Source organism: Oryx dammah, unplaced genomic scaffold (genome assembly GCF_014754425.2).
Source record: "Oryx dammah isolate SB20612 unplaced genomic scaffold, SCBI_Odam_1.1 HiC_scaffold_8, whole genome shotgun sequence".
Taxonomy (NCBI): domain Eukaryota; kingdom Metazoa; phylum Chordata; class Mammalia; order Artiodactyla; family Bovidae; genus Oryx; species Oryx dammah.
This window is the reverse complement of record NW_024070192.1, coordinates 18,915,692-18,943,236: the sequence shown is the minus strand read 5'-3', so window position 1 is coordinate 18,943,236 and position 27,545 is coordinate 18,915,692. Positions and strand designations below refer to the sequence as shown.

Below are 27,545 nucleotides of genomic sequence, written 5' to 3'. Positions count from 1 at the left end.
GCCTGCTGGCCCAAATCCCCCCACAAAGAGGGCCATTGTATCGTCCTCCCACCCCTGGCATCTGCTCTGCAGAGATCCGACGTGGGGAGGGGATTGCTCAGAGGGGATTTTCGGGATGAAGGCACTGCATCCTGAGCTGCAGTCCACAGAAGGGCCACAATTTTTTTTTTAAGCTTTTTATTTATATTTTTGGCTCCCCTGAGTCTTCGTGGCTGTGTGTAAGCCTTTCTCTTGCTGCAGTGATCAGGGGCTACTCTAGTTGTGGTGTGAGGGGTCTCATTGCAGTGGCTTCTCTTGTTGCAGAGAATGGGCTGTAGGGTGCTCAGGCTTCAGTAGTTGTGGCTCATGGGCTCAGTTGCTCCATGGCAGGTAGAATCTTCCTGGATCAGGGGTGGAACCCATGTCCCCCTCACTGGCAATCGTGTTTTTAACCACTGGACCACCAGAGAAGTCCAGCCACAGATTCTTGGGCAGAGAGAACCTAGTCCTGGCTGAGAGGTCCCCTAGCTTCACAGGCCTCAGCCTCTGCAGCATCCTCCCAGGCACCCCACCTCCCCATGCTTCCCCACAAGCCTCTGGAATAGCTGCTCTTCAGGCCTTTCAGGGAAGAGGTGGGCAAGGAAAACACTAAAGGAGTGGTGACTGAGGATGAAAAGGCATTTAAAGGGACTGGAACACCATCTTCTCCCAGAAAAAATGTCCTTAGCCTTTGGTCTCCCTTCTCAGTGAAGAGAAGGCCAGGCCATCTGGGAAGAAGCAGCTGTGCCTGGTTTTTTTCTGCTGTATACCTCCCAAGGGTTGGATCTTCTGGGGAGGGAAAGTGGGTCCTTGTGGGCAGTGTCAAGGGGAGACAGAATGAAGGGAGAGTGGGCTGGTGAGAGAGGATGGTGGGGCCAAGAGCCTTTGCAAGACTTCCCAGGAGAAGGATTTCTCTGGCAGTTCAGTGGTTAGGACTCCATGCTTCCACTATAGGGGGCACGAGTTCAATCCCTGGTCAGGGAACTAAGATCCAGCATTCTGCATGCTGTGGGAATGGCCAAAAAAAAAAAAAAAGAAAAGAAGAGGTTTCCCAAGAGAATGCTGTCCAGCAGGGCACGGGACATCCATTTTCTAATTCCCTCAAAAGAACCTCTGAAGAAGCTGCTTCTCCCCAGGTACCAGGCTACTGGATCAAGATCTCAATGATGCCTCTACTGGTGAGGGGAGGTGAGGGGAAGGATGCTTTAATAACTAAATTGCTATCACAGGGTTTGCTGGGGGCTGATGTGTGTGGCCATAGCATGGTCGTGAGCAGGGGTTCTGCTCTGGGCCAGCGTATCAGAAGCAAGACCCAGCATCCTGTAAACCCTTGACCTTCATTGCTATCCCCTACTGCCTCTCAGCAGTGCTTCTTATCTGGACAGCTTGGTGCTTTGAAAACTTTCTGCCTGTGGTATCTGTTTATCTTTTGTACTCAGAGCAAGGTATAAGATTGTTTTGTTTTTTCAAACCTGGAAATTGGCCCAGAGCGGGTAAGTGGCTTGCTTAAAGTCACACAGCAAATGAGTAGGACAGCAGATGCTAAAACCCAGGCCTCCTTCTCCTTGCTCTGTGCTTGTATTGTTGCTGGGTTGCAGCATCCCTGTAGAAATAGAAGAAAACTCTGTCTAGAACATGGTGTATGTGTGTGTCTGTGTGTTATATGTTGGGGAGGGGAGGTGAAGCTGGGGGAAGGAAGGTGGTAAGGAGTAAGAGATTTCTCCTCCTGCAATGCAGAGCATATTAGGAGAAAACAGTCTGACGAAAGCCTGGTCTCACCAGACAGGCAGCTGGCCAGCTCAGACACAGGTCTGTAGCTCCCTGGCCAGATGTGCTGGGTACCTTAGAAAGGATTTGTGTTCCTGGAAAACTGGTTTTAAATCATTTTTTAAAACGCAAATAAAAACCATCCTTTACAGGGGAAGCCTGCAGCTTGCTAGGAGGCTGCAGCCACGTTTCCTTTGGTACCATCAGGAATTCTTCAGAGACTTAAAATCGCTTGACTGGCTTTTCTCAAAGCATGGTAAATGTGCTGGATGGGAGAGAAAACCCAGCATCAGGCTCTGGGCCAGATGAGCACAGGCTGGATGGTAGACGCCCTTCAGGGGGGCTCTCAGACCCAGCCGAGCCTGCTCCTTTCCCAGTGATGCCGGAGTTCAGCCCAGCCGCAGGCCCCAACTCTGGGGACTAGGCTGGAGTCCCGAGCCAGCAGCTCCAGTTAGGAAATTAAAAAAGAAAGAGAATCTCTTGCAGCCAGGCCCATGGTGAGAGACGAGTTAGGTCATGTCTCTTTCTTTTCAATCGGATATTAGTCCCGACCCTGATGTCACCTTCAAGCTATTAAGCATCACACTCCGAGGCTCACATTAGCTGCTCACAGACCTCTTATCAGGCGTGCTTCTGAGTCTTGCTGTTGTCAGTGGTTGGCCCTGGACACTATTTCTTTGTCCACTGCAGGTCAAAGGAAGCGGGTCTTTTAGATCTCAGGGCTCCGGGCAGGGAGTAGGGGAGTGAGTGACAGAGGATCTGGTCCTGTGGCCAGATCAGTTCCCCTGAGCTGCAGGAACAAGGTGGGTGTCTACTGTCCCCCTTTTGGGGAAGGGTATTGCCTGCCAGACTTGGTGGGTGCTAAAGGTCTGGGCTGCATCAAGCCAGCTGGTTTAACCAGCATCTTGGCCAGAGATTCTGCTCTGTGGTCCATGTGGCCAGCAATGGGCACTTGTGAACTGAGAAGCCAGTTGACACCACTAATTTAACAATTCACCCATCCATCCATCCATTCACCCATCCGGCTAGCCAGTGAGCCCTCTGTCCATCCAGCCAGTCATACATCCATCCCTGCATCTCTGCATCTATCCATCCATCCCTGCATCCATCCATCCATCTTGGCCACTAATGCAGTATCTCTTGAACATTTATTATGTTTCAGGCATCATGCTAGTAGGTGGGAATAAGTGATCAGAGAAACATAATTCATTTTCTTTCCTCCAGCTTGGAATACAGACCACAAGTGAATAAACAGACAACAAGTAAAAGAATTATAAATTGTAGTAACAGCTATAAAGGTACACACATAAGGTGAGAAGACACAGATCAAAGGACAGTGGTGGCCAGAGATGATGGTGGCATCAGAGAAGGGCATGGATGTGAGATATTTTTTGAAGTTATATTCAGGGTTTGTAGCAAATGGAACTGAGAAGTCACAACTGTGAGAGAAGGAACGTGATGAGAGCCCAGTGCTACGGTGGCAAAGAGAGGACACCATTTGCGATCGCTACCTTGGTAGTTGTATGGGATTAGTTGGCACAGGCCCCTCTGCCTGGCTGGGGAATATATAGCTCTTAGTGGAAAATATTTCTACTCAATGTAAGGAAAGAAAGTCACCCACCATGGGCTTTCTTGTTTACTGGAGCTGTGGCACTTTGGGGTTCCAGACAGGAAAGAAGGGATTCCTGCCTGATAACTCGTTCTCCTCTTTGAATAGGAGAACTGTTAGGAATGCATCCATCACAGGGTTTGTGCCAGGCAGGTGGGTAGATTTCTGAAGCCCTGAGTCCTTTCAAGCTCTTTCATTTGGAAATGGATTCTTTTATCTTGCTTTCTTCTCTCTCCCTCTCTCCAAAGGGCAGTCATGCACTTGCTTGTCCTTGATGCTCTCTGAAGGATGGAGAAACCCATTACTGAAGAGTTACTCTTGGAGAATTCTTGGTTGTTTGGATTCCTACCAAGCCACCATCTCTGGTCACAGTCACTGGTTCCCATCAGGGAGTCACCAGTGGGTGGCTTGCTTCCCTCATATAGCTTTGCACTCGAGAAAAAAGCAGAAGGTTTTTATCAACTTGAGGAGCAGTTGGTCCCAGCTACTGTTCATCCAGCACTGCCCAATCAAATGCCAATACTGAAGAGTGGGAGGAGTCAGGGGATGTTCAAAAGAAACCAGAAAACTTGACTGATGTGTGTGGTTGTTGTTGTTCAGTTGCTCAGTCTTCGACTTTTTGCGATTCCATGGCCTGTAGCACACCAGGCTTCCCTGTCCTTCCCTATCTCCTGGAGTTTGCTCAGACTCATATCCATTGAGCCAATGATGCCATCCAACCATCTCATCCTCTGTTGCCCCCTTCTCCTCTTGCCTTCAATCTTTCCAAGCAGCAGGGTCTTTTTCAATGAGTTGGCTCTTCTCATCAGGTGGCCAAAGTATTGGAGCTTCAGCTTCAGCATCAGTCCTTCCAGTGAATATTCTCATGTGTGTCTGCACATTTAATTTCATGATCAGACTCTCTTCAATGGATTGATTAACTTATTATTAAAGAAATTAAAATTCTCATATTGAAAGAGATTTTCTTGTATTGACTTTAGAAATTGGATAGTGTTGCTGCCTGATGTCAAGCATCAGCCTCCTGTTGATAATTGGGCCATACTGTCCAATTAAAACTTCCTCTGTCTTCCTTTCAAGCTGTGCTGTTAAATGCTAGTAGAATACCTAAGTCCTTATGGGGTCCAAGTCCGGGAGATCTTTCCAAACAGAAAGGAATGAGCAGTGGATATAGGCAAGAAATCACACTGTATGTGCATGCATATGGAACAGTCAGTGGTTTGGGATTGCTAGAGCACGGGTTCTATGGCACGGGGTACGATGAGATTGTAGAGACATGCAGGGGCCAGAGCACAGGAACCCTGAAGGCATACAAAGGGTTTTGAATTTATTTTGTCGGTAATAGGAAGTCATTGATAGATTTTAAATCAGAGGTGACAAGGTTGAATTTCTGTGTGTGCAGTTCCTTAGGGGATGGACTTTGAGAGCTATTCAGTTCAGTTCAGTCACTCAGTCATGTCCAACTCTTTGCAACCCCATGAATTACAGCACGCCAGGCCTCCCTGTCTATCACCAACTCCCGGAGTTCACTCAGACTCATGTCCATCGAGTCAGTGATGCCATCCAGCCATCTCATCCTCTGTCGTCCCCTTCTCCTCCTGCCCCCAATCCCTCCCAGCATCAGAGTCTTTTCCAATGAGTCAACTCTTCGCATGAGGTGGCCAAAGTACTGGAGTTTCAGCTTTAGCATCATTCCTTCCAGAGAAATCCCAGGGTTGATCTCCTTCAGAATGGACTGGTTGGATCTCCTTGCAGTCCAAGGGACCCTCAAGAGTCTTCTCCAACACCACAGTTCAAAAGCATCAATTCTTCGGCGCTCAGCCTTCTTCACAGTCCAACTCTCACATCCATACATGACTACTGGAAAAACCATAGCCTTGACTAGATGGACCTTAGTTGGCAAAGTAATGTCTCTGCTTTTGAATAAGCTGTCTAGGTTGATCATAGCTTTCCTTCCAACGAGTAAGCATCTTTTAATTTCATGGCTGCAGTCACCATCTGCAGTGATTTTGGAGCCCCCCAAACTAAAGTCTGACACTGTTTCCACTGTTTCCCCATCTATTTCCCATGAAGTGATGGGACCAGATGCCATGATCTTCGTTTTCTGAATGTTGAGTTTAAGCCAACTTTTTCACTCTCCTCTTTCACTTTCATCAAGAGGCTTGACAGCCTGAACAAAGGCAATGGTGGCTGGAAGGCAAAGCATGCACAGGTGTAAGAGAATCTACATGTGAACTGAAATCAACAGGATCAGGTCACTGATTGGTTCTGCAGAGTAAAGACGTTATTTTCAAGGATGTGTCACAGGCATGTAGCGTGAGTGAATGGGTAGGTTGTGGTGTTGCCAACTAAAATACATGATTCAGAATGCAGGCAGAGAAGCCAGCCTAATCCAGAGAATGGAGGGTTCCCCTTCAGGTATTTTGAGTCTGAGGTACCTGTATGTGGCAAAGGGCAGTTGACAGCAGAATATGAAACATGAAGCTCCCAGAGCAGGGGTGGGGAATGTTGATTTGGTGCCAGAATGCCAGGATGCAAATCTCAGTGTCATCAGTGGAGTGGTTGGTCTCCATGTGGTTGTGCCCCAGTGACAAATGACTCTCAAATCCCAGTGGCTTACAACAGCCAATATTCATAACGTCACTGAAAAGAGATGAAGGTTATGGGCTGGCTTTGGTTTTGCTCTGTGTCTTTCTCATTCTGGAACCGAAGATAATGGTGGAACCTCCATCTCAGCCTCGAGCAGAAGGAAAATAGCAATGACAGAGCCACAGGATGACTCTCAAATTTCTGCATCAACAGGGCACCCAGCAGGGAACATTCTGTTAGCTGGAGCAGGTCACATGCACAAGACTGAAGTCAATGGGGAGGGGCCATACACTGCTTCCACAAGAGTACATGCCAATGGTCAGGGAGACATATTCATCTACAGGGGAGGAAAAAAAAATTGAGACCCAACCATATGATTCTGGGGGCTTCCCTGGCGGCTCAGTTGGTAAACAGTCTGCCTCCAATGTGGGAGATCTGGGTTTGATCCCTGGGTTGGGAAGATCCCCTGGAGAGGGTAACGGCTACCCACTCCAATATTCTGGCCTGGAGAATTCCAAGGAATAGTCCAGGGGGTTGCCGAGTGGAACACGACTGAGCCACATTCACTTTCATATGATAATGAGCTTCCCTGGTGGCTCAGAGGGTAAAGAATCCACCTGCAATGTGGGAGACCTGGGTTCGATCTCTGGGTTGGGAAGATCTGTTGGAGGAGAGCATGGTAACCCACTCCAGTATTCTTGCCTGGAGAATCCCCACGGACAGGAACCTGGAGGGCTACAGTCCACGGGGTTGTAAAAAGTCAGACACGACTGAGTGACTAAGCACAGCACACATATGATCTGTGATGACCACTAATGGGCTGTAAACCCTGGGGGACTTAGTCAACTTCTCTGTTTTGCTTACCTTATCTGTAAGACAGGAACAGAAGTACTACCTCTCAGGATTATTAAGAGAATTACTAATTAATAATTTAATTTGTCCATGTAAAGCACTTAGAACAGTGCCCAAGTGACTTCCCTTATGGTCCAGTGGCTAAGACTCCGAGCTCCCAATGCAGGGGGCCTGGGTTCAATCCCTGATCGAGGAACTAGATCCCACATACCACAGCTGAGATCCAGCACAGCCAAATAAATAAACAAATATTTTAAAAAGGAGAGAAGGAGATAGAACAGTGTCTGACAGAGAGTAAATGCTGTATAAATGTAGGTGGATGGAAAGAAGAGGGAAGGTAGGGTTACTGTTTAATGGGTAGCAGTTCAGTTTGGAAAGATGAAAAAGCTCTGAAGACAGTGGCAATGGTTGCACAACAGTGTGAAAGTACTTAATGCCACAGAACTGGACACCTGAAAATGGTTTAAAATTTATGTTGGGGGCATTTTACCACAATTTAAACAAGTGTAGGTAAATGGGATCATCTGGGGAAGATAAGAAGAGGGAGAAAAGGGCAATGGACAGAAAGATAAAAATCTTGTAACCAGGAATGCTGGCAAAAGCATTGAGAAAGGGAGATTAAGTCTGCATGGGAAACAGAGAAGGAACATTCTAGACAGACAAGAAAACCAACAGAGGTTGATGTCCTCTGAAGCCACAGGAATTGAGTTAGCAGCGGGTGTTGGAATGCTTGGGGTGTCTGCTTTGCTTGGCTTTGAACCTGAACCTTCCCTTTGGCACCTTGATTTTGGTGGGTCTGCTTTCTTCTGCCAGCTCCTGATGATGTCATTTCTGGTTACCGCCCACACCGGGCCAAACAGCCTTACAGCCAAATCCTGGCCAGGACTCTCCTCCGAGCTCCCTCCCTCCTCTCTGTCCAGCCAGGCCTATTTTGTCCATTGCTGACATCTTGGTGAGACAAATCCCTTGTAATTAAAAAGACACAGAACTGAGGACACTTTTTTTCGTGTCATTTTTATTTGGTGTATACGGTTGCACCCTGAAAAACAAAAACCTCCAAATGTTGAATTTAAAAATTAGGGATGGTCAGTTTTATGGTCAAGTTTCCTTTATTAACATAAGAGTTCACCTTTTGTTTACAGAACTTTGTCTATTTGATAAGCCACAGGTTAGGGAAACTGAAAGCTAAAATTTTTCAATGGGAAATGAAGACAATACAGTTGCAAGGAAGACAAGACTTTTTAAAAAAAAAAAACATCCATTATATTTGCACCCCTACGTTTTGAAGAACCAAGGGATACCTTGGTTTAGAGGATTTCTGTTTTCTTTTTGTTTCTAGATCTTGTCTGGCTGATGATCACATGAGTATCAGAAGACTACATACAGACATGTGGTTCTTAGCTCTTCCAGGAAAAAAGACCTGGAAACTCTGCTCTTTTTTTTTTTTTTTTTTCTTTTTATTGATTTTATTTCTTGAAGAATTTTCTTACTAAGTGAATTGATCTTACACAGTTAACTTGATGTAATCTAAAGAAAATAGATGAAGTATACTTTAGAAAAAATTACACATGCTCTAACCAGCCATCTCACTTGGCAATCATTTTCCACAGAGTCTGTCCTTTCAAGATAGGGAGGTGGGTTTTTTGTTTTTGTATTTTTTTTTACACATGAATGATTACATCTACATACAAGAACTCAAACTCTTGCTGACCTCCCTCTGCAACACCAGCTGCTGTTGGGGGACAGAGCACTGAGGCAGGCAGGGGCCTCTCTTAAGGTGTCAGTAGCCCCAGGTTGCTGGGCCAACAGTCCTGGGGTGGGGGTTGGGCAGTCCACAAACAAATGTGGCAGCTCCTCCCATCATAACAGTATTTGTGGAATGCACACTTTGGAGGGGCTCAGATGCATCCCATGGAGAAAGTAGGACATTTTCTTGGTCCTTTTGCAGCCAGAGTTCTTTGAAAGCACAAGACCCTGCAGCTGGAGAAAGAAACCACACCAGGGTCCCACATTTCTAGGCTCTCACCCAATAAGCAGCCCTAGTATGGCTGCTCCATCCTCGGAACACAGGGACCCTCTCCAGCCCTCACTTCAATAATGTGAGCATCTGGATAGTTTTTCCATTCAGAAATTACTGATTTAATAGCTGTTCCAGAGATTTGGAGTCCAGCTCAACAATCCCAGGTACGTCCCTGAATTGATTTTGAAGAAGCAGGTGCTGTCCTGGGTCCCTTCTCATCCACCTAGTCAAGCCAGCATGAAAGGCCTATGTACCAAGAGACCTGTACCAAGCTGTCCTCCTGACTGTCTGCTTCCAGCCAGCACTCATGGACTTGCCCATGGAGCCAGCCAGTTTGGATTCATGGATGGCTTCTGATTTGTAGCAGCTAAGTTTCTGTCTTCAGACTTCCTCACATTGATTTTTCCTGGGGTTTGGGACAACTGAGGTCCCCCAAAGCCTCAGAACAAAACCCAGAAGGAGAGGTGGTTGGTCTAGGGTGTGTATGTGTGTCTCCTTGCCTTTCTTTGGGGGCATCTGCTTTAGCGACTCACAGCTGGTCTCAAGGCTTCTCTCCCATCAGGCCAGGTGTCCAGAACTGGAGGAGGTCTGGCCAGTGTGGGAGGAAGGTTGTGAGAAGGAGGTGTGGGTGGCAGCTTAGACCCGAAGAAACAGTGTCCCTGGAGCTATTCTCCAAATTCACTTGGGTCAGATCTGGGCGCTGTGTGATTGATTCCATGAGAACTGTGGGAAGCGAAGGCCCTGGGGAAGGGGCTGCTAAAGACAGAGTAATGCTGGACAGAACTTTCTAGAAACTTCAAGGCTCCCAGGAACCCTGAGCAGCTTTCTATCCAGGAATCACTGTGAAGTGTGGAGAGGCTGCCCTGGGAGAGTGGGAGAAGGTTAAGGTGGGATTGGGGTGGGGGTCATTGGTAGGGGGCTCAGTCCTCAGTCTTCTTTTTTTCTCCCTGGAGAATCTCACTCTGAACTTGGAGAGGCGGCAGAGTCCCCATCCTCGAGGTCCTGCCCATGGGGGGAGATGGGTTGACCCCCCTTCACGCGCTTCCACTTCATCCTTCGGTTCTGGAACCACACTTTGACCTGATGAAGGAAGCAGAGGAGCCCGGTCACTTCATGGCAGGCGTGACCACCTCTCCAATACTGATGCTCAAGGTACCTGGGGTGCAGCTCCAGGGAGCCCAGCTTGAAACTCTGCTTGCCCCTCCCCATGCCTCCAAAGGCTCCAGGTATTGAGACCAAAGGGAAGACTCATCAATCTGCTCAGAGACCTGTCTTATGTCTCCAGATAAAGAAAACCTCACAGACAGAAGAACTGGTACTAAATGTTACTTTGCATTGGCCCCACCCCCTTCACAAGCCCCGCCCCTCTTATGTGGCCATCCCTCCCTCAAGCTTCTATTATCCAAGGATCTGAGAATACTGAATCACCAGCCTCTCCCTTAGGCACCTTTGGAAAGCATTTTTCAGCTTAGGTAGCTCTGGTATGGGCATTTTCTTATCTGAGCTTCAGCATTTACCTGCATGTAAACCTTTAGGGTGGGGTTATGACCCAGTTGGACACGGGAGAGGTTAGGAGAAGATGTGATCCAGAGGTCCCAGAGCTATGAAGTAGTAGAAGCAAGATTTGAATCTAAGTCCTCTGATTCTAAATCCAGCACTCCAACAGATCACTTTCTCAACTGAAAGCTGCTATCAATTATTATTATATTTTACTCCACATCAGAGCATGAGTATGGGTGGAATGCTCTGAGAAAAGGCCAAAACAAAGGGTGAGGCGAGGAAGTTTTTCTCAGAGTGTGCCCAGGAACCAGCTGCATGTCCAAATCACCTGGAGAACCTACTAGAAATGCAGATTCCCTCTATTACTGCACTATCACACTGTGGAACCCTGAAATCTGCATTTTAAGCAAGCGCCTGGGTGATTCCACTGCACACTCACGTTTGGGGATAAGCAGAGCAAAGGTTTCAACCCTGGCTGCATGTGAGAATCACCTGGGGGACTTTTTACTTTTTTTAAATATTTATTTATTTGGCTGCACCAGTTTTAGTTGCCTCATATGAGCTCTAGTTCCCTGACCAGAAATTGAACCCCGTCACCTGCATTGGGAGCAGAAGTCTTAACCACTGGACCACAAGGGAAGTCCCAACCTGGGGGACCTTTGAAGAATTCTGATGCCTGGACTCCACCCCAGACCAGTGAAAACAATCTTTAGGGGTGAGCTCCATACATCGGCCTTGTTAGAATCTCCGCAGGTGACTGTCAGGTACAACCAGAATGTCTGGATTGGGTGGAGGGAGAGGAGGAAGGAGAAGGTTCCAGGAGAAGGGGGCAGGGAAGTGGGGGATGAGAGAGCACAGGAAAGGAGGGATGGCCGGAAGAGGAGGGGCTCCTCCATGTTGCACCTGCCGCTCGGAGAGGTCCAGGTTTACCGCGATCTCATATCTGCGGAGCCGGGTTAGGTAGTTGTGATGAGCAAACTCAGCCTCGAGCTCCCGCAGCTGCTCCTTGGTGAAGGCTGTCCGCTCCTTGCGGGCCTTGCTGGTGCCCTCTGGCTTCGCTCGATTCTCCTGGTTTTCTGGGGAGAGAGGACCCCAAACAGGAAGACATGAACCACAGGGACCTTGGTTTCCTTTCTTTTGTCTTCAAGAAGAGGCGCAGCCTTTCCCTGTCACTCTTATTTTTAAAGGAGGCTGAGAAAGATCCCACCGTGTCCCTTTATTATTCCTTCTAATGTCTTAACCCTAAGAGAAATGGAAAGAATTTAGGATCCCAACCTCAAGTGCCCTGCCCCTCAAACAACTATTTTTAATATCCAGAGCACAAGAAGCTGCCCTTGGCTGCTGAATGACCTCTACCACCTGAGCCACCCTCAACTTGATACTGGTAGTGGCTGTGAGCTTGTGGGGCAAGATGCTTTAAAACTGAGGTTCTCTGTCCTGGGGAGGTCAGCTCCATCTAGGAACTCATTATGAATGCAAATCCTTGGGCATCACCACACACACACCTGCTGAATGAAAAACTCTGGCAGTGGGACCAGTGATCTGTTTTAACAAGGCTTCTGATGATTCAGACATGCAGTCAGGGTTACAAACCACTGCTCTAAGACCTGGCTTCTCAAAGGATGATCTGGTGGCAGTAGCAGCAGAGCCTGGGCGCTGACCAGACTTGCATGATCTCCTGCTGCCCACCCCCCATCCTCAGATATCCTGAATCAGAATCTGCCTTTTAGCACGATCCCCTTAGGAGTTAGGGCTTCCCTTGTGGCTCAGATGGTAAAGACTGCCCCACTCCAGTACCCTTGCCTGGAAAATCCCATGGACGGAGGAGCCTGGTGGGCTGCAGTCCATGGGGTCGCTGGGAGTTGGACACGACTGAGCGACTTCATTTTCGCTTTTCACTTTCATGCATTGGAGAAGGAAATGGCAACCCACTCCAGTGTTCTTGCCTGGAGAATCCCAGGAACGGGGGAGCCTGTTGGGCTGCCGTCTATGGGGTCGCACAGAGTCGGACACGACTGAAGCAACTTAGCAGTAGCAGCAGCAGCAGCCTGCAATGCTGGAGACCCAGGTTCGATCCCTGGATGGGGAAGATCCCCTGGAGAAGGTCATGGCAACCCACTCCAGTATTCTTGCCTGGAGAATGCCATGGACAGAAGAGCCTGGCAGGCTATAGTTCATGAGGTTGCAAAGAATCCGGGACACGACTGAGCGACTAACACTATTACTAACCTTAGGAGTTGTGTGCACATGTAAATTGAGAAGTGCTGCTTTAAGTTTCTTCCTGGCTTCCAAGACCTGGCTACCCTCAGTTCAGTTCAGTTCAGTCGCTCAGTCGTGTCTGACTCTTTGCGACCCCATGAATCGCAGCACGCCAGGCCTCTACCTTTGACACCAGGAGGGGCCCAGTCTGGAAAGTTCATTTAAGAAGGAGGCTCTGAGTTAGACATAGCATGGGCTCAATTGCAGCTGCTAACAGCGGTGCAGGGACCAAGCACTTTAGGTGTATCAGCCACTTAATCCTCATAGTAATTCAGCCAGGTGAGTTCTAGGACGAAACCCATTTTACGGACCAGAAAACTAAGCACAGAGAAGTGAAGTAAATTGTTCTCTTGGCCAGTGAGTGGAGGGGCTGGAATCCACTCAGGCAGTTTGACTCACACACTGTTCTAATGAAATACATGTAGGAGGGCTTTACAGACTGTTAAGTGCTGTATACATAGAAGGGACAGTATCGTGACCTCCCGGAGCAGGGTAAGAGACGGTGGTGGGTGGAGAGGCGTAAAGGAAGGAGACCGACACACCCACACAATGAACTACCAACGCGTGCCACGTGGCCGGGAAAGGGCTCCAGGAAGCACGTTTTACTCAGGGCTCTAAAAATAAGAAGTCTTTCAACTCACTGTCCTTGTTTTACAGACTGGGAAGCTGGCCAAACCGCCAGATTGCCAAGCGGGGTCGGGATACAGAGCCCCCTCGTCCACTCCGCGTTCCGTTGGGAACTTCAGCCTGCCGGTTCTTTCTAGCTCTTTCCACGCAGTCCCTTGTATTTCAGTCGGCGAGTCCCCCGCCGGGAGCCCGGGAGAAGGGCGGGGAGAGGCGGCTCAGGAGCCGGGGGGCGCGCGGGACAGAGATGGGGGCGCCTCCCGCCCCGGCCGGGAGTCCGGGGGGAAGCAGAGAAGGAGGAGGAGGGCCGCCACCTGGGGGTCCCTGCAGCCCCAGTTCCTGGGCTCCCTGCAGCCCCGATGCCCGGCTGTCCGCGCCGGGTCCGGGTGGGCCGCCCACCCGCGCCCCCCGCGCCCGGGGGCCGGGAAGGAAGGGGGCGAGTTCTCCGGCCGGGCTGCCTGCCCGGACCTCTCCGGAAGCGGAGCGGGGGCTGGAGGGGAAGGACGCGCCGCCCGGCCGGGGTCCCCCAGGAGTCCTTAGCCTTGGCCGTCGCGGCCAGGGGCGGTCACGGTCACGCCGCGGAGGCGGAGCGAGGCCGCGAAGCCTGGCGCGGTTCCCATCCGCTCCTGCCCGGGGGGCTCAGTGTTTCCCAGTCCTTTCCTTTCACGGCAGCGGGTGTGCCAAACCAGAGGACTTGCGCCGCCGAGGTTTGCATCCTCGATCTTCTTGCTGGAGCCTCTCAGGAAGTCGCTTAACCTCCCTGGGCTTCAGCCTCCTCATCCAGAAATCTACCTCCCAGCGTTATTGGGAAGCCTGGACAAGCTGCTGTAGGTGGAAGATGCTTTTAAAACGTCAAAGCGCTGATTCTTCAGTTCCTTGAGATTCCATCTGAGGGCCTGGGGTAATAGCAGCTGTCACTTCTTAAAGTCTTCCCTGTGCTAAGATGCAGTCAGGGCTTTAATCGTCCCCACATAACACTGGAAGGAGTAGGCAGTATCATTATCCCTTTATCTTTGTCATGTGGATTTGTGATAATTTGATTCATAGCTCTCTCTCCCCAGGGATGTAACTGCTTTTCTCACTTGCTACTGAACCCGCACATAGGAGGTACTTGCTAAATGTTTGCTAAATCCTTCTCAGTATACAGAGGCAGAAACAACCTCAGAGAGGCCCGGGAACTTGGCTGGCCAGCTTTGGGTCAGCGAAACTAGGATTTGAATCCAGATCCAGCTGATCAGAGCCGTGGCCATCAGCAGCCCTGGTGTCTGGCTGGCTGCCTGGGGGCAGCTCTGTGCATCTCCACCTCCAGGGCTCCCAGAAGCCTTGTCCTGGGTTGATGCTCACACCCCACCCTCCCCTTCTCCCAGGCCTGCTTAGGTGTGCATAGGTGCCCTATGGATACCTCTCCCCCAGTTACACCCATCCTACACACACATACAGAGTCCTGCACATCATCCTTCCTAGAGAGAAGAGGGAAGACTGGGAGACGAGCCCTTTGTAGCTTGTCTTGGACTGGTTGCAGTGGGGCAACAACCAGGGCAACCCCTCCCTATCCACTCTCCTCTCTCATCTCTTATTATCCTGATTTGGGCACTGGGGCCTCAGGATAATCTGGGAACCCAGTGTCTGAACCCGTATGTGAACCTCAAGGCAACATTTGGCTAACCAGGGTGGCACTGGGAGGACCTTTGACCCTCATCAGCTTCCCACAGGTGTTAGAAATGTTAGAAATGACAAAAGGACTAGACGTATATCAAGTTAACTATCGCAATCGCTGTGATCAGAAGGCTGCTTCGAAGGTAAAATGAGATGGGAAATGTGTGTTAACACAGCACAGTGCGTGGCATTCAGCTGAGACTCCTTTGAAAGAACCACCAGAAGAGGTTCTACTGGGGATGATGCTGGAGAGGCAGCACAGGCAGAGGTAAAACATGATGCTTCTCTGGGCACCACGTCTCAAGAACTGTGCGAAAAGGATGCCTTTTCAGCGCCTGGCCTTGTAACTGTTTTCCCTTCTCCCAGTACTTTTGTATATCTGTGCTTGAATCTGTGTCACTATTGCTTCCAGGCACAGTAACTAGAATTGATCTGCGTGAGGATCCACATGAGTCCTCCTGGTCCTGATTCTTCCTCAGGGCCAAAGGGTGCCTCTTGCATGACAGCAGAGGGAGGAGGCTGGTGTTTAGCAGGCTGCCTCTGTGTCTATGGAGGAGCCATGTGACCCCACCCCATCCTCTGCACACCCTCAGAGGGAGCAGGGCCATGATGGATTGGTCCAGAGTGCCCAGAGAAATGCAAACAGGATGTGTGTGTGTGATATTGCGGTTTCCACCACAAGCTTTTACACCATCCAAGGTAAATTATTTCATAAATAGCTGTCACGTTTAGCAGGCCTTCTTATAGTCAGCAGACAGCTTTATCTGGACTAGAGGCAGGCTCAGACAGACCTTGGGGAATGTGCCTTTTTTGGAGTCCTGTATTCCTCTTCCCCAGCTCTCACAGCCATTGAACATAAATTTCTATCCAAGACCAGATAGATGGTCACATGCCCATGTTCAAATAGCACATTGCAGTTGACAATTGACAATGGGTTTCTTTCCCCCAGAGATAAACTTCTGTTGGGCTTTCCTCTGTACTACAGAATCATAGAATAGCAGACCTAGAAGGGGTCTTAGAGATGATCTGATGTGGCCTTTTTACCTTACAGGTTAAGGTAAGAAACTTGCCTAAAGACATAGAGCAAGTTAGTGGCAGAAGTGGGCTGAGAACCCAGATTTCCTTGAGAGGAAGCTATTTCCTTGCTATTAGGTTGCTTCCTATTAGATCCTCTTAATTTTTCTGTGAGGTAGGTAAGGTACACATTAGACCGTAGAACAAATGAGGAAATTGAGACCCAGAGATTAAATGGCTTGCCCAAAGTCCCCCGGGACCCATCCCGGCTAGGTCACCCTGGGCTGCGGGGACAGTAAGTATGGAGATGTGGTTACTCCAAGGATGGCAATCTGAATCTGTGTCCAGGTCGGCCTCCCAGGGACTTCCCTAGGTAAGACCTTGGCAAATCCTCTGAAAATGGTGCCTATAGTTTCCTGGGCTACAGACCAGACCTTTAATGTGCTCATTAGCTGTGTGTGTGTGTGTTTTTTAATTTGATCACACTGTGCAGCATGTGGGATCTTAGTTCCCTGACCAGGGATTGAACCCACGCCCCCTGCAGTGGAAGCATGGAATCTTAACCACTGGACCACCGGGGAAATCCCCTGATCATTAGTTTTGATACTCTCAGCTTCAGAGGGAGGAGTCAAAGCCCTGAAAATAGACAAGACCTGGATTGAACCATTCCCCAGATGTGTTTGCATCCAGACCTCTCTGGCTTCCTAGGACTGGCTAGCCTCTCTCTGGGGCCAGCCCCACCTCAGTGTCTAGACCCTTTTCCTCTCCCACGGGGGCCTGAGGAGACATGGTAGGGCTCCCGGCTTCTTTGAGGAGCCCACCAGTGGGCCTGGGGAATTTAGGTTATGTTCTCTGGGATGGGAATGCCTAGGGCTAGAGTCATGTTTGCAGAGAGTCCCAGGTGTTGGTGGTGGGGCAGGCAGGGATGGTGGGCTCTGATGAGGGAAAGTGGAATGGACTGAGTGAGGAGTCGGGGTGTGGGGACCATGGAGGTTTGCAGCAGAGAATTGGAGTGGGGAGGGGCAGTGGAAATGAGAGGTAGGAGCTGCAGTGAGCTTCTGAGATGGTTGGGGAAGGCGCAGGCACCGCTGGGCTTTGTGTTTATAAGTTCCAGATGTCACCCTCAACTGTCACCGAAGGAAGTGTAGGCTTTAGGACCCAGGCCCCACTGCACACACGGTTCCTTCATCATTGAATTCAAGGAAGATGGGAACACATGAAACAGAAAAGGCTAGAGTGGGGGTGGGAGCTAGAGGAGGCCAGGGCAGCTTGATTCAGTGGGCAGAGTGGGCACTGAAGAAGCTGGCTCTAGGGGTCTCCAGGGGCCTCGAGTCTTGCCCCTCAGAGATGGGTATGGATTTGCAGTCACTGGGTGTGATACTCAGGAGTCATGCTCATGACCCAGCTGATGCTTACTGAGGTTGTCCATTTATTTTGTTATCACGTCCTTTCCTTCTTTGTCTGTCAAACACCCTGCTTCTCTAGGGATTCATTCCTAAAACAGTCTCCACTTTTTCTTCTCTGTTTGTGGGGAAAAGATAAGAATGCCAGGATTGGGACTTCCCTGGTGGTCTAGTAGTTAACACTTCACCTCCCAACGCAAGCGATGGAGGTTTGATCCCTGGTCGGGGCACTAGGGTCCCACATGCCTTGTGATCAAAAGACCAAAACATAAAACAGAAGAGATATTGTAACAAATTTAATAAAGACTTTAAATAACGGTCCACATCAGAAAGAAAAAAAACACTTAAAAAAGAATGCAGGATCTCCTTGTGGCCAGAAGCAACACCCTATAGGAATGGAAAAGTTCTAGTGGCCAACAGACCCTGGACTCCGGGCTAGGGAAGCTCTGAAAGGGATTTATAACTGGAGCATTTGTGCCACTGCTAGAATCTTGTCCCCGTTTCCTCTGTTTATGGGCCAAATCGTGTCCCCTCTATCAATTAATATGTTGACATTCTAACCCTCAGTACCTCCGAATGCGACTGTTTTGAGATAGGGTCTTTCAAGAGGTGATGAAATTAAAATGAGGCTGTTAAGTACTTTCACAGAAGTACTTTCTGTCCTTTAAGTACAGAGTACGAAAGTACTTTAAATACTTTAGCTCAGTTGTGTCCGACTCTTTGCGACCCCATGTTCTATACAGTCCATGAGGTTCTCCAGGCCAGAATACTGGAGTGGGTAGCCATTCCCTTCTTCAGGAAGGCTGTTAGTGTGAGCCCTAATCCATTGTGACTTGTGTCTTCAAAAGAAGAGATGAGGACACAGAGAATGACCACCCCCAGAAGAATGACCAAGTGAGGACATGACGAGAAGGAGGCCATTTGCCAGCCAAAGAGAGAAGCCTCAGGAGAAACCGAACTGCCAACATCTTGATCTTTGACTTCCAGTTTCCAGAACTGTGGGAAAATAAATGTCTGTTGTTTAAGCTACCCAGTCTATGGTATTTGTTATACCCAAGCGAGCCAAGATGCCCCCCACCTAACTCCCTACAGCTGTGCTTACCACTGAGGAGAGAGAGGAAACAAGGCCATGATGAGTACAAAGCTGATGCAAGACCACAGTGACCTCTCTGCAAATTAGAAAACGGTGTGCTTTCCTCTAGACTGGTGAGCACAGCCACTTGTTCATGTGGCAGTTGGGCCCTTTAACTGCCCAGCCAGGAGTCCCCCTAAGTGCCTGACCAGGGTGGGTCCCCTTTACTGCTCAGCCATAGCAGCTCCCCCTGCTGGACCCAACCCCAGTGCCCTGTAGGGGATTCCTGTGAGTCAGCCCAGCCTGCATGTGGATGTTTACACATCTTTCTGACCCCAGCACTCACCCTGACCCTGCGCTGGTTTTATGATCGAAGTCTGGCTCTCTGCACACTTTTTCATGAGTGAGACTATAAAAGTCCTGATGCATTTTACAGAAGCACAGCACACATGGTGAAAACCCCATGCCAGGCGGTGGAGGCACTCTCAGAAAGTGAGAAAATGAATGAGTGAATGCCAGATTACAGTAGAGGCTATTGGCCAGACACACAGCTTCTGTGTACGAATGTTACCGTAGGTGCTAGTGATACTGCACAGGTGAATCAGATAGCATTCCAGCCATCTAGACACTTCCGTTTTAAGGAAAAAGGCCGCTGTATGCATCTGTAACTCTGGATGTAAGCCAACTGTGGTTTGATGCTAAAATAGAGTTGTCAACAGGGCATGCTCCACGTGTGTGGAGAGAGAGGTCACCAAAGGATTCTTGGACACTCAACAAACCAGGAAGAGAACGAATTACCTCAACATAATAAAGGCCATATATGAAAAGCCTGTAGCTAATATCATACTCAGTGGTGAAAAACTAAAATAGTTTTCTCTAACATCAGGAACTAGGCAAGGATGCCCATTCTTACTATTTCCATTTGATATAATGCTGGAAGTCCTAGCCAGAGCAATCAGACAAGAAAAAGAAGTTAAGAGGCATCTAAGTCCGAAAGAAAGAAGTAAAATGATCTCTCTTTGTAGACAGTGCAATCTTGTATGTAGAAAACCCCAAAGATTCCACAAAAGCCTTTTAGAAGTAATACATTCAGCAAGGTTGCAGGATACAGAAACAACATGCACAACTCAATTGTGTTTCTATACACTAACAATAAACAATTCAAAAGGGAAATTAAGAAAATAATCCCATTCACAATACCATCAAAGAGAATAAAATACTTAGGAATAAACTTAACTAAGGAGGCAAAAGACTTGTACAATGAAAATTACAAAACATTGCTAAAAGAAATTAAAGACACAAATGAAAAGAAAGACATCCTGTGTTCATAGATTTTGAAAGGCAATATTGTTAAAATGTCCATACTACACAAAGTGATCTATAAACTCAATGCAATCCCTACAAAAATCCCAATGGCATTTTTTTTTTTGCAAAAATAGAAAAAAATCATCCTAAAATTCATAGGAAATCTCAAAGAACCCTGAATAGCCAAAACAATCTTGAGAAAGAAAAACAAAGCTGGAGGCTTCCTGCTTCCTGATTTTAAAACACATTACAAAGCGACAGTAATCAAAACAATGTGATACTGGCATAAGAGGAGACACATACATCAATGGAACAGAATAGAGAGCCCAGAAGTAAGCCTTCACATAAATGATCAAATGATCTTCAACAAAGGTGCCAAGGCTACACAATGGGGAAGGAACAATCTTAAACAAATGGTGCTGGGAAAACAGGATCTCCACAAGCAAAAGGATAAAGTTGGATCTTTTCTGTACACCACACATAAAAATTAACTCAAAAATACATTAAAGGCCTAAAAATGCAAGACCTAGAACTAGAAAACTCCTAGAAGAAAACATGGAGAGAATGGATTTGGCAATGATTTCTTGGATATGACCCCAAAAGTATGATCAACAAAAGCATTCCATAGGGAAAACAGTATAGTGGTTCCTCAAAAGATTAAAATAGTTACCATATGATCCAACAGTTCTACTTCTGAGTATATATCCAAAAGAATTCACAGCAGGATCTTAAAGAGATTTGCACATCCACGTCCATTGCAGAATCATTCATAATCATCAAGAGGTGGAAACAAACCAAGTGGCCATTACAGACGAATGAATAAAGAAAATGTGTATATACACACAGCAGAATATTATTCAGCCTTAGAATAATAAAGAAATTCTGTCATATGCTACAGCACAGATAAGGCTTGAGGACATTGGGCTAAGTAAACTAAATCTATCATGAAAAGACAGATACTGCTTGATTCCACATATATGAGGTAAAAAGCTGAAACTCCAGTACTTTGGCCACCTCATGCAAAGAATTGACTCATTGGAAAAGACTCTGATGCTAGGAGGGATTGGGGGCAGGAGGAAGAGGGGGTGACAGAGGATGAGATGGCTGGATGGCATCACCGACTCGATGGACGTGAGTTTGAGTGAACTCCGGGAGTTGATGATGGACAGGGAGGCCTGGCATGCTGCAATTCATGGGGTCGCAAAGAGTCAGACACAACTGAGCGACTGAACTGAACTGAACTGAAAGTAATCAAAATTCTTAGAAACAGAAAGTAGAATGTTGGTTGCCAGGGCCTGGGGGGAGGGGTGGTGCAGGGAAGAGGGTAAAAGGAACTGTTTTTCAATGGATGTAGAATTTCATTGTATAAGATGAAAAAGTTCTAGAGATCTGTTGCACAATTTTATATATATATATATAGTTAATGCTACTGAACCGCACACTGAAAAGTGGTTCTGATGGTCACGCTTACATGATGTGTTTTTGATCATATTAAAGAAAAAACAGATTTCAAATATTAGATATTTGATGGTAAGAAACCTCAGGAGAGCTCCTTTATGAAGTTACAAACTGTATTTATAAAATCAGCCACAGGTTCTAGTGATACTGTCATTTGAAACTTCTAAACTGTAACTTTCACTGAAATGATGCCATGTACAAGTGGAATCATGAAGGAAGGAGGGAAGGAGCGAAGGATGCTTGGAGTAGATGGCTTTCAAGCTGGATGTTAAAATAAGGCAGAAGGGTGTGGGAAGAGAAGGGTGTTTGAGGCAAGGGGAAGCAAGGGGAAGCACTGAACAAATCGGGATGGTGGGGAGAAAAAGCAGGGTGCCTTTTCAAGGCAACTAAATTGGCTTGGTGTCTTGTTGCGTGGTAATAGAAGTGGAATGGGTGGGCTGTAGAAGGAAATCAGGTGGGAAAGAGGCCACTTTGTGGAGAGTTGGCTGTGATTCAGGGGAAATTGAGAGTGTGCGTAGCTGGGCAGGGGCAGGGCAGTTGGACATCAGATCTTACAGGGGAGAAAACAGGGAAGGAGGAGCCCTGGGAGGCACACATGTCGGAGCTTCAGGAGTATGGGCTGGAGGACAAAGCAAGTCTGATGAAGACAGAATGACTGTGAGAGCATCAGCCAGCAGCGGGGAACCCAGGCACGGAGGCCCTCCCAGGCGGCTGATCAGATTCACCTGTTGCCACTGGGCTGATCACACGCGACCTTCCCTTGAACCCTGTCAGGAAATCACCGTGAAATCCTTCATTCCCATAAATTAAAGACAACCATGGTAGCCATGACAGATTGGGGGGCAAACAGGAGTGGCAGCTGTCCGTGCCAGCAGGGGTCTTTAACGCTCCCTGGCCCCTCGGAGTGGGAGTGGTTAGGGCAAGTTAACATCACAGCCAACTCCTAAATCAGCTTTGTGCTGTGAACCAACAGAAAGTTTCAGAGTGGGGTCCAGGGAGCTCTTCTTTCCTGACCATTTCCTTGAGCAAATCAGCTCCACTTTCAGTGATGGCAAGTGATGGGAAACCAACTGGGACTGGCAGAGCTTTGAAGGAGACCGGGGAGCAGAGAACGTTCCTTTCAAAACGAACTTTCAGTAACTTTCTGCTACCGGACCCTTCCTGGCCAGGCCAACCAGCTTGGGACACATTTACCAGGCACGACTCACTCCCTCCTCCAGCTTCTCTGGTGGCTCTCTGAGCTTCAGGCTCCTAATTGATGGCAACTGGATTTCAGGACCAACAATGATTTTGAGAAGTTTTCACATTTTATACCCCAGGCTCAGGAATTTCTGAGACAGCATGTTTGAAATGTTCAATTCCACTGTCCCCCAAAACAAAGGGCTATTTGTCAGATTCTATGTTTTGGAGACTAGTTCTGTAAAGATGGGCCTGATACCATTCACAACCACTATTTATCGAACTCATGTGCCAGGCACAGGGTTCATCTCATGGATCACAGCGTTTAACCTTCGCAGGGACTCTCTGTGGAGGGTGATACTGTTATAGTCCCATTTTACAGCTGGGGAGACAGAAGCTCCGAGAAATTAAGGACTTTCCCAACGTCAAGCAGTGGGAAGTGGCAGTGCCATCCCGCAACCTGTCTGCCTGATTGTGAAGCATGATGGAAAACACACTTCTGATCAGTGCTGGTTAACCTTCTAGAGATGGCCTAGCAGGGGCTGGGGCGAGACACTTACATTGAGTACAACATGCAAGGGGTGCCAAAAACCACAGTAATGAAGACAAAGAATATTTTAATGCAATGTTTAAAAAAATCAAAATTCTTACAAAAAGTCCATGATGAACAGGATATCAAAGTTTAAAATAGAGAGTCCAACCAATGGATCAGGATTGATAGGGTGGGTGGGGGTTCTTTGTTTTGTTTTTCAATATTTATTCTGGCTGTGCCAGGTCTTAGTTGGGACATGCAGGATCCAGTTCCCTGACCAGAGATCGAACCCCAGTCCCTTGCATTGAGAGTGTGGAGTCTTAGCCACTGGACCACCAGGGAAGTCCCAGGGTGGTGATTCTTTGTGGATTTGTCTCTTGTGATCTAAATTCCAGACTCCTGGAGTTAGCTGTGAGCCCTGCTCATTGCGTTCCCTTTTCTTTAGATTCTTACAAAGCTGATCTTTCCTGTCTCTTTAATTAAATCCCAAAGGACAATGTAAGCCACTGGGGGATAAAGATTTCCATGTTGACCAGAGAGTGTCTGGAACCCCAGAGAATGAATGAGAGTCCTGTTCATCATGGACTTTTTGTAAGAATTTTGATTTTTTTAAACATTGCATTAAAATATTCTTTGTGCCCTGCCTTGTGTGACTGCTGCTGCCAGTGCTGCTTCTGAGAGGACCTTGAGGGAGAGCTCAGGGCCCCTCCTGGGTGGGAACCTCTCCTGACCAGAAATTGACCCTATGAGGAGGGGTGGCCAGCTGCTTGGCATGTGAGAAGCACCATCCACGGGCCACTCATCAAAAGGAAAGATGGTGCATTTGGGTCCAGCTGAAACACGGAATGACCTTGTCTAAGCCTGGCCCTTGGCTGTGTCCATGCCTTTCCAGTACCCTTGGCTCACAGCTCCCTGGAAAGTGGCTGGATGCAGCTGAGGTGGGTGTGGGCAGAGATTGAGGAGTTACAGTGGCAGGCACTGTAGAGGGGCGAACTCTTCAACTAGGCGCAGAGCCAAGGAGCTGAGAGTTCCTTGGAGAGGAGAAGCAGAAAGTGTCCCATTCTCAGCAAATTTCCAGCCAGGCCTAGGAACAGTTCAGGGTTTAACTGGGTGAGAATTTAAAGAGCCCTTCTATTCATAGCATCCAAGAGGGCTATGTTCTGTTTTGCTTTGCTTTTAACTCAAAGAAATTATTATTTTATTTATTGGTCTTGAAGCATGGCACCTGGGATCTTAGTTCCCTGACCAGGTATCGAACCCTTGCCCCCTGCAGGGGAAGCACAGGGTCTTAACCACTGGACCACCAGGGACTGTGGTTTTTATCATCCGCTGTGAGCACACTGAGGGACTTCTTCAAGCATGGAGACCAGATATTTCAAAATGAGGATTGTGTTTGAGATCTACTGAAGGGTGTGGGATTTGAGGTCTAAAGCCTGAGGTTTGAGCTTTCTTCTAGGGTGACCAACTGTCCTGGGGACACTGGACTTTCAGTGCTAAAACCAGGAAAGTGCTGGGTACATTGGGATGAGTGGGTCACTCTCTGTTAGCTCCATGTTAGCAGAACTCCTCTCCAGCTTTTCAGTCTCTTCTTTTCCATGTGTAAAGAATTAAGGCACTGATAAGACCTGATGGACCAAACTTGAACCTGTGCGACTCAGAACTATCATATGTTTCTTACAGCACCTTGAACCCCCTCAGTCATAGCACATCAACTGCCAGTGGCATCTGCTGGCCTCCCCTCCCTCTCAGTTTGAGCTGTTTGGGGGTGAGAACACCTTATTCATCCCTGCAGCCCCAGGGCCTCTGCCAAAACTCAGCAAACAGAAGATGCTCGGGAAATCTGGGCTACTTTGAAAGCACTTTGTAAACTAAAGCAGAGAGTGTTCTCTTTGCTTGGTCTTCTCATTTGCTGCCTGCTCCTCATTAGCCCCATGAAAATTCTTCTGTAGGTTCAGACAGATAGATGTACCCTGAGGGCAGTCGTTAGGAGGACATAGTTGGGCAGTGGATGCAGGAGGCAAGGGCACTGTCTTGTTCTGGTCGAGAGGGGAACGAGACAAAAGGTGAATGAATGGGTGGTGAGAGAAGCTGGGAGGTCCCATGGGGAGATGAGGAAACAACAGTCCCCACCACCAGGAGCAGATGAACATTAATGGGGTCTAAACTCCGCTCCATCCTCTGGCCTCTGATACTCCACCAGTGCTTACCCTCTGCTGCCTGCCTCTCTGACTCTCCTCAAGACCAGTGACTCCTCAGAAGGGCTCCTCTGAGGAGTGGCCTTTGGGAGATCACCCAGACCTTAGCAGGTTGTGCTGCCCCTCGGCCTGTGCACACAGCCCAGCAGGGCAGTGCATTCCTCACGGGCAGTCTGCCTCAAACCTTAGCGTTTACTTCTCGCATCCCTGCCCTATATCTGCTTTGCCGCCTCTAGACTTCCAGAGACACAGAGTCCTGGTTCTGTTTGATTGCCCAGACTCCCAGCCTTGGTCCTAGCCCTCTGAGCCTTGGGGAGTAAGCTAACTCTCCTGGGGAGTAAGCCAACTCTCCTGGGGAGTAAGCCCTGGGGCTCTTGGGGCCATTTGGAACCGGCTGGAGCATACTGGGGAGAACTGTGACCCGGATGCAGTCCAGTTCAGAAAAGCCCCCCTCCAGCCTTTGCCAACCTGTACCCGGAGGCTCCATCCCACCTGCCCTCCAAATCTTTGTGGATCCTGTTTCATTCTCTTTCCAGCACATCCTTCTTGGAACCCAGGAGAGGTGAGGACACAGACATAGCCCCCATCACCAGAGAATCCTAGAATTCTGAGCAGAAATACCCACAAAGGTAACTGGTTTAAGTCTCCGGCCTTTGGGGAGGTTAGATCATATTATCCCCCATTCACATCAGGCTACCTCCAACTTCCTCAAAGTCACACAGTAAAGGAACAGTCATCTGTTCCTCAGCCACCTACCTGAATTCTCCTTTTTCCGTCTGGTTGACTTCTTCTCCGTCTCGTTGGCAGTGCTCCCAAGGACTTCATAGTCCTTGCCTGGGCCTCCTGTGGTGTCCACCAGGCCTGGGCTGTTGGCCCCTATCTCCTTGGAGCCCCCCACGGGGCCTGGGTTGAGCCTACGCCGGGCCTCTGACACAGGGAAGTGCCAGTCGGGGGGCTGTGGGAAGGCAGGGTGCTGCTCAGTGAAGCCTCGCTCCTCCCGGGGCAGGCTGTGTGGGGTGGCTGCCAGGCATGAGGCTGAGAAGTCGGGGTATACGGCTGTCGCTGCCGCTGGGAAGTCTGGTTTCTGGTGGAAGGAGAATGGGGTTGGCGGGTAGTGGGGGAGCCCTGAGGCTCCAGTGCCTTCCGAGTGGGGGTTTCGAAGGCAGCCCCAGACAGGGGCCGGGGGGTGGGGACCCCTCATGCAGCTGCTGGCCGCTGGATCCATCTGCGTCTGCTGCCCACCTCAATCCTTTCAAAGGTTGGATTCTTACACTTTTTATATTCAAATTGTTAAAAATGCAACCAAAAAATTTTTTTTTTTTATAAAACAGGAGGGCAAAAGTGTTCAATAGAAAATTTGCCCCAAGAACCAAAACAAAAACCAAAACGAAAGTTGCTCCTCAGAGTACGCACACGTGTGGGTGGCCACACATATGTGTGCCTGCACCTATGTTGGATTTGGCTCCTGGCTTCCTGTTCCCCCTGACCCACCAGCCTGCCTAGTGGGGTCCCCTATACGTGTATTTGTCGCCGATGACACTAAACATTTTCACTCCCAGCCCAGACGCACCGGCTGACGAGGGCTTGTCCTGGAGCCCGCAGCAAATGCCTGCAAAGAGCTGGTCCAGGGCTGCTGAGACACACTTTTAAATCCTGCGGTGGGGAGAGAGTGACAAATTTCTGAAGTGAAATGTGAGAGAGGAGAGGGAGGGGTTAACCAGCACACACACGATCCCCTCCAACCAAAACCCGAGCAGGCAACTATTAATCATCAGAAACCTTATATGCACATCTAATGGGATTTGCAGATGGAGTCTTTTAAAGAAACATTGTCTGTATTTTTTTTTTAAGGAAAGAGAGCAGCACACACACACTTTCTTTAATGTGCCTCCTATAACACTATGAAGTTATTTTATTGCACTGTTAACAAAATTCCCCAAGTCTTGGATTTGAAAAAAGCCTTAAGTCAGATCCAGAAACCATCAAGTGCCAAATTCCAGGGAGTGAAGCGGGGAATAAGTGCAAGAGACAAGTTTGCTGATTGCATTTGATTTAAAGGCCCTTCTACTGCTGCTTGCAAAAAGAAAGGTGGATTAAAAGCAATCTTTTTTTGCAAGTCTCAGTGGCCCACCACGGTCTGTAGTAGAAAGAGAGACACACTCCAGAAAAAAAATTATTTCTCTCGGCCCACAATGACATTCTCACTTTCTCAGTAACTTAAAAAAACAATCAGATTCTTCCTTCCGCTCTTTAACCCCCAACTTACATGCCAATTAGCCACACTCTGTCTAGTGGGGTTTCAAGTCATTTTTCTCCAAGGCAAAGGAAAGACACTTAGGTAGGTTCCTTGATGTTTCTCCTGGCTTCCCCCACCTGCTCTCTGGCCCTGTAACCTTCGCCCACCTGCTTTGTCTTCCCCACCCCCCAGAGGCCAAGTTTTCCATGGAGTCTATGCATGGAAATAGGAATCAGGAGCTTCTCATTCCCCAAAGAGAT

At 48.4% G+C, this 27,545-nt stretch overlaps 1 protein-coding gene across 2 annotated transcripts; it reads right to left on the bottom strand.

Moving 5' to 3' along the window:
* Nucleotides 1-7,824: 7,824 nt before the first annotated feature.
* Nucleotides 7,825-26,704, bottom strand: MEOX1 (mesenchyme homeobox 1). Of its 2 annotated transcripts, XM_040245215.1 has the most exons (3): nucleotides 25,806-26,704; nucleotides 11,256-11,428; nucleotides 9,789-9,932 (listed from the first exon to the last, which is right to left on the bottom strand). In XM_040245215.1, the coding sequence occupies exons 1-3, from the start codon at nucleotides 26,272-26,274 to the stop codon at nucleotides 9,810-9,812; spliced, it is 765 nt and encodes a 254-aa protein (XP_040101149.1). In that variant the 5' UTR covers nucleotides 26,275-26,704; the 3' UTR covers nucleotides 9,789-9,809. The 2 variants fall into 2 exon arrangements, with proteins under 2 accessions (XP_040101150.1, XP_040101149.1); XM_040245216.1 differs by lacking the exon at nucleotides 11,256-11,428 and having other exon boundaries at nucleotides 7,825-9,932.
* Between the last annotated feature and the right edge of the window lie 841 nt (nucleotides 26,705-27,545).

What these genes read in the sequence shown, in the direction of transcription:
- MEOX1 (XM_040245215.1), bottom strand. Translation starts at nt 26,274, where the DNA reads ATGGATCCAGCGGCCAGCAGCTGCATGAGGGGTCCCCACCCCCCGGCC. An exon ending in ACGGAAAAAGGAGAATTCAG is followed by an intron (nt 11,429 to 25,805) that starts GTAGGTGGCTGA and finishes CTCTCTCCCCAG; the next exon opens with AAAACCAGGAGAATCGAGCG. An exon ending in TGGACCTCTCCGAGCGGCAG is followed by an intron (nt 9,933 to 11,255) that starts GTGCAACATGGA and finishes TTCCTTCATCAG; the next exon opens with GTCAAAGTGTGGTTCCAGAA.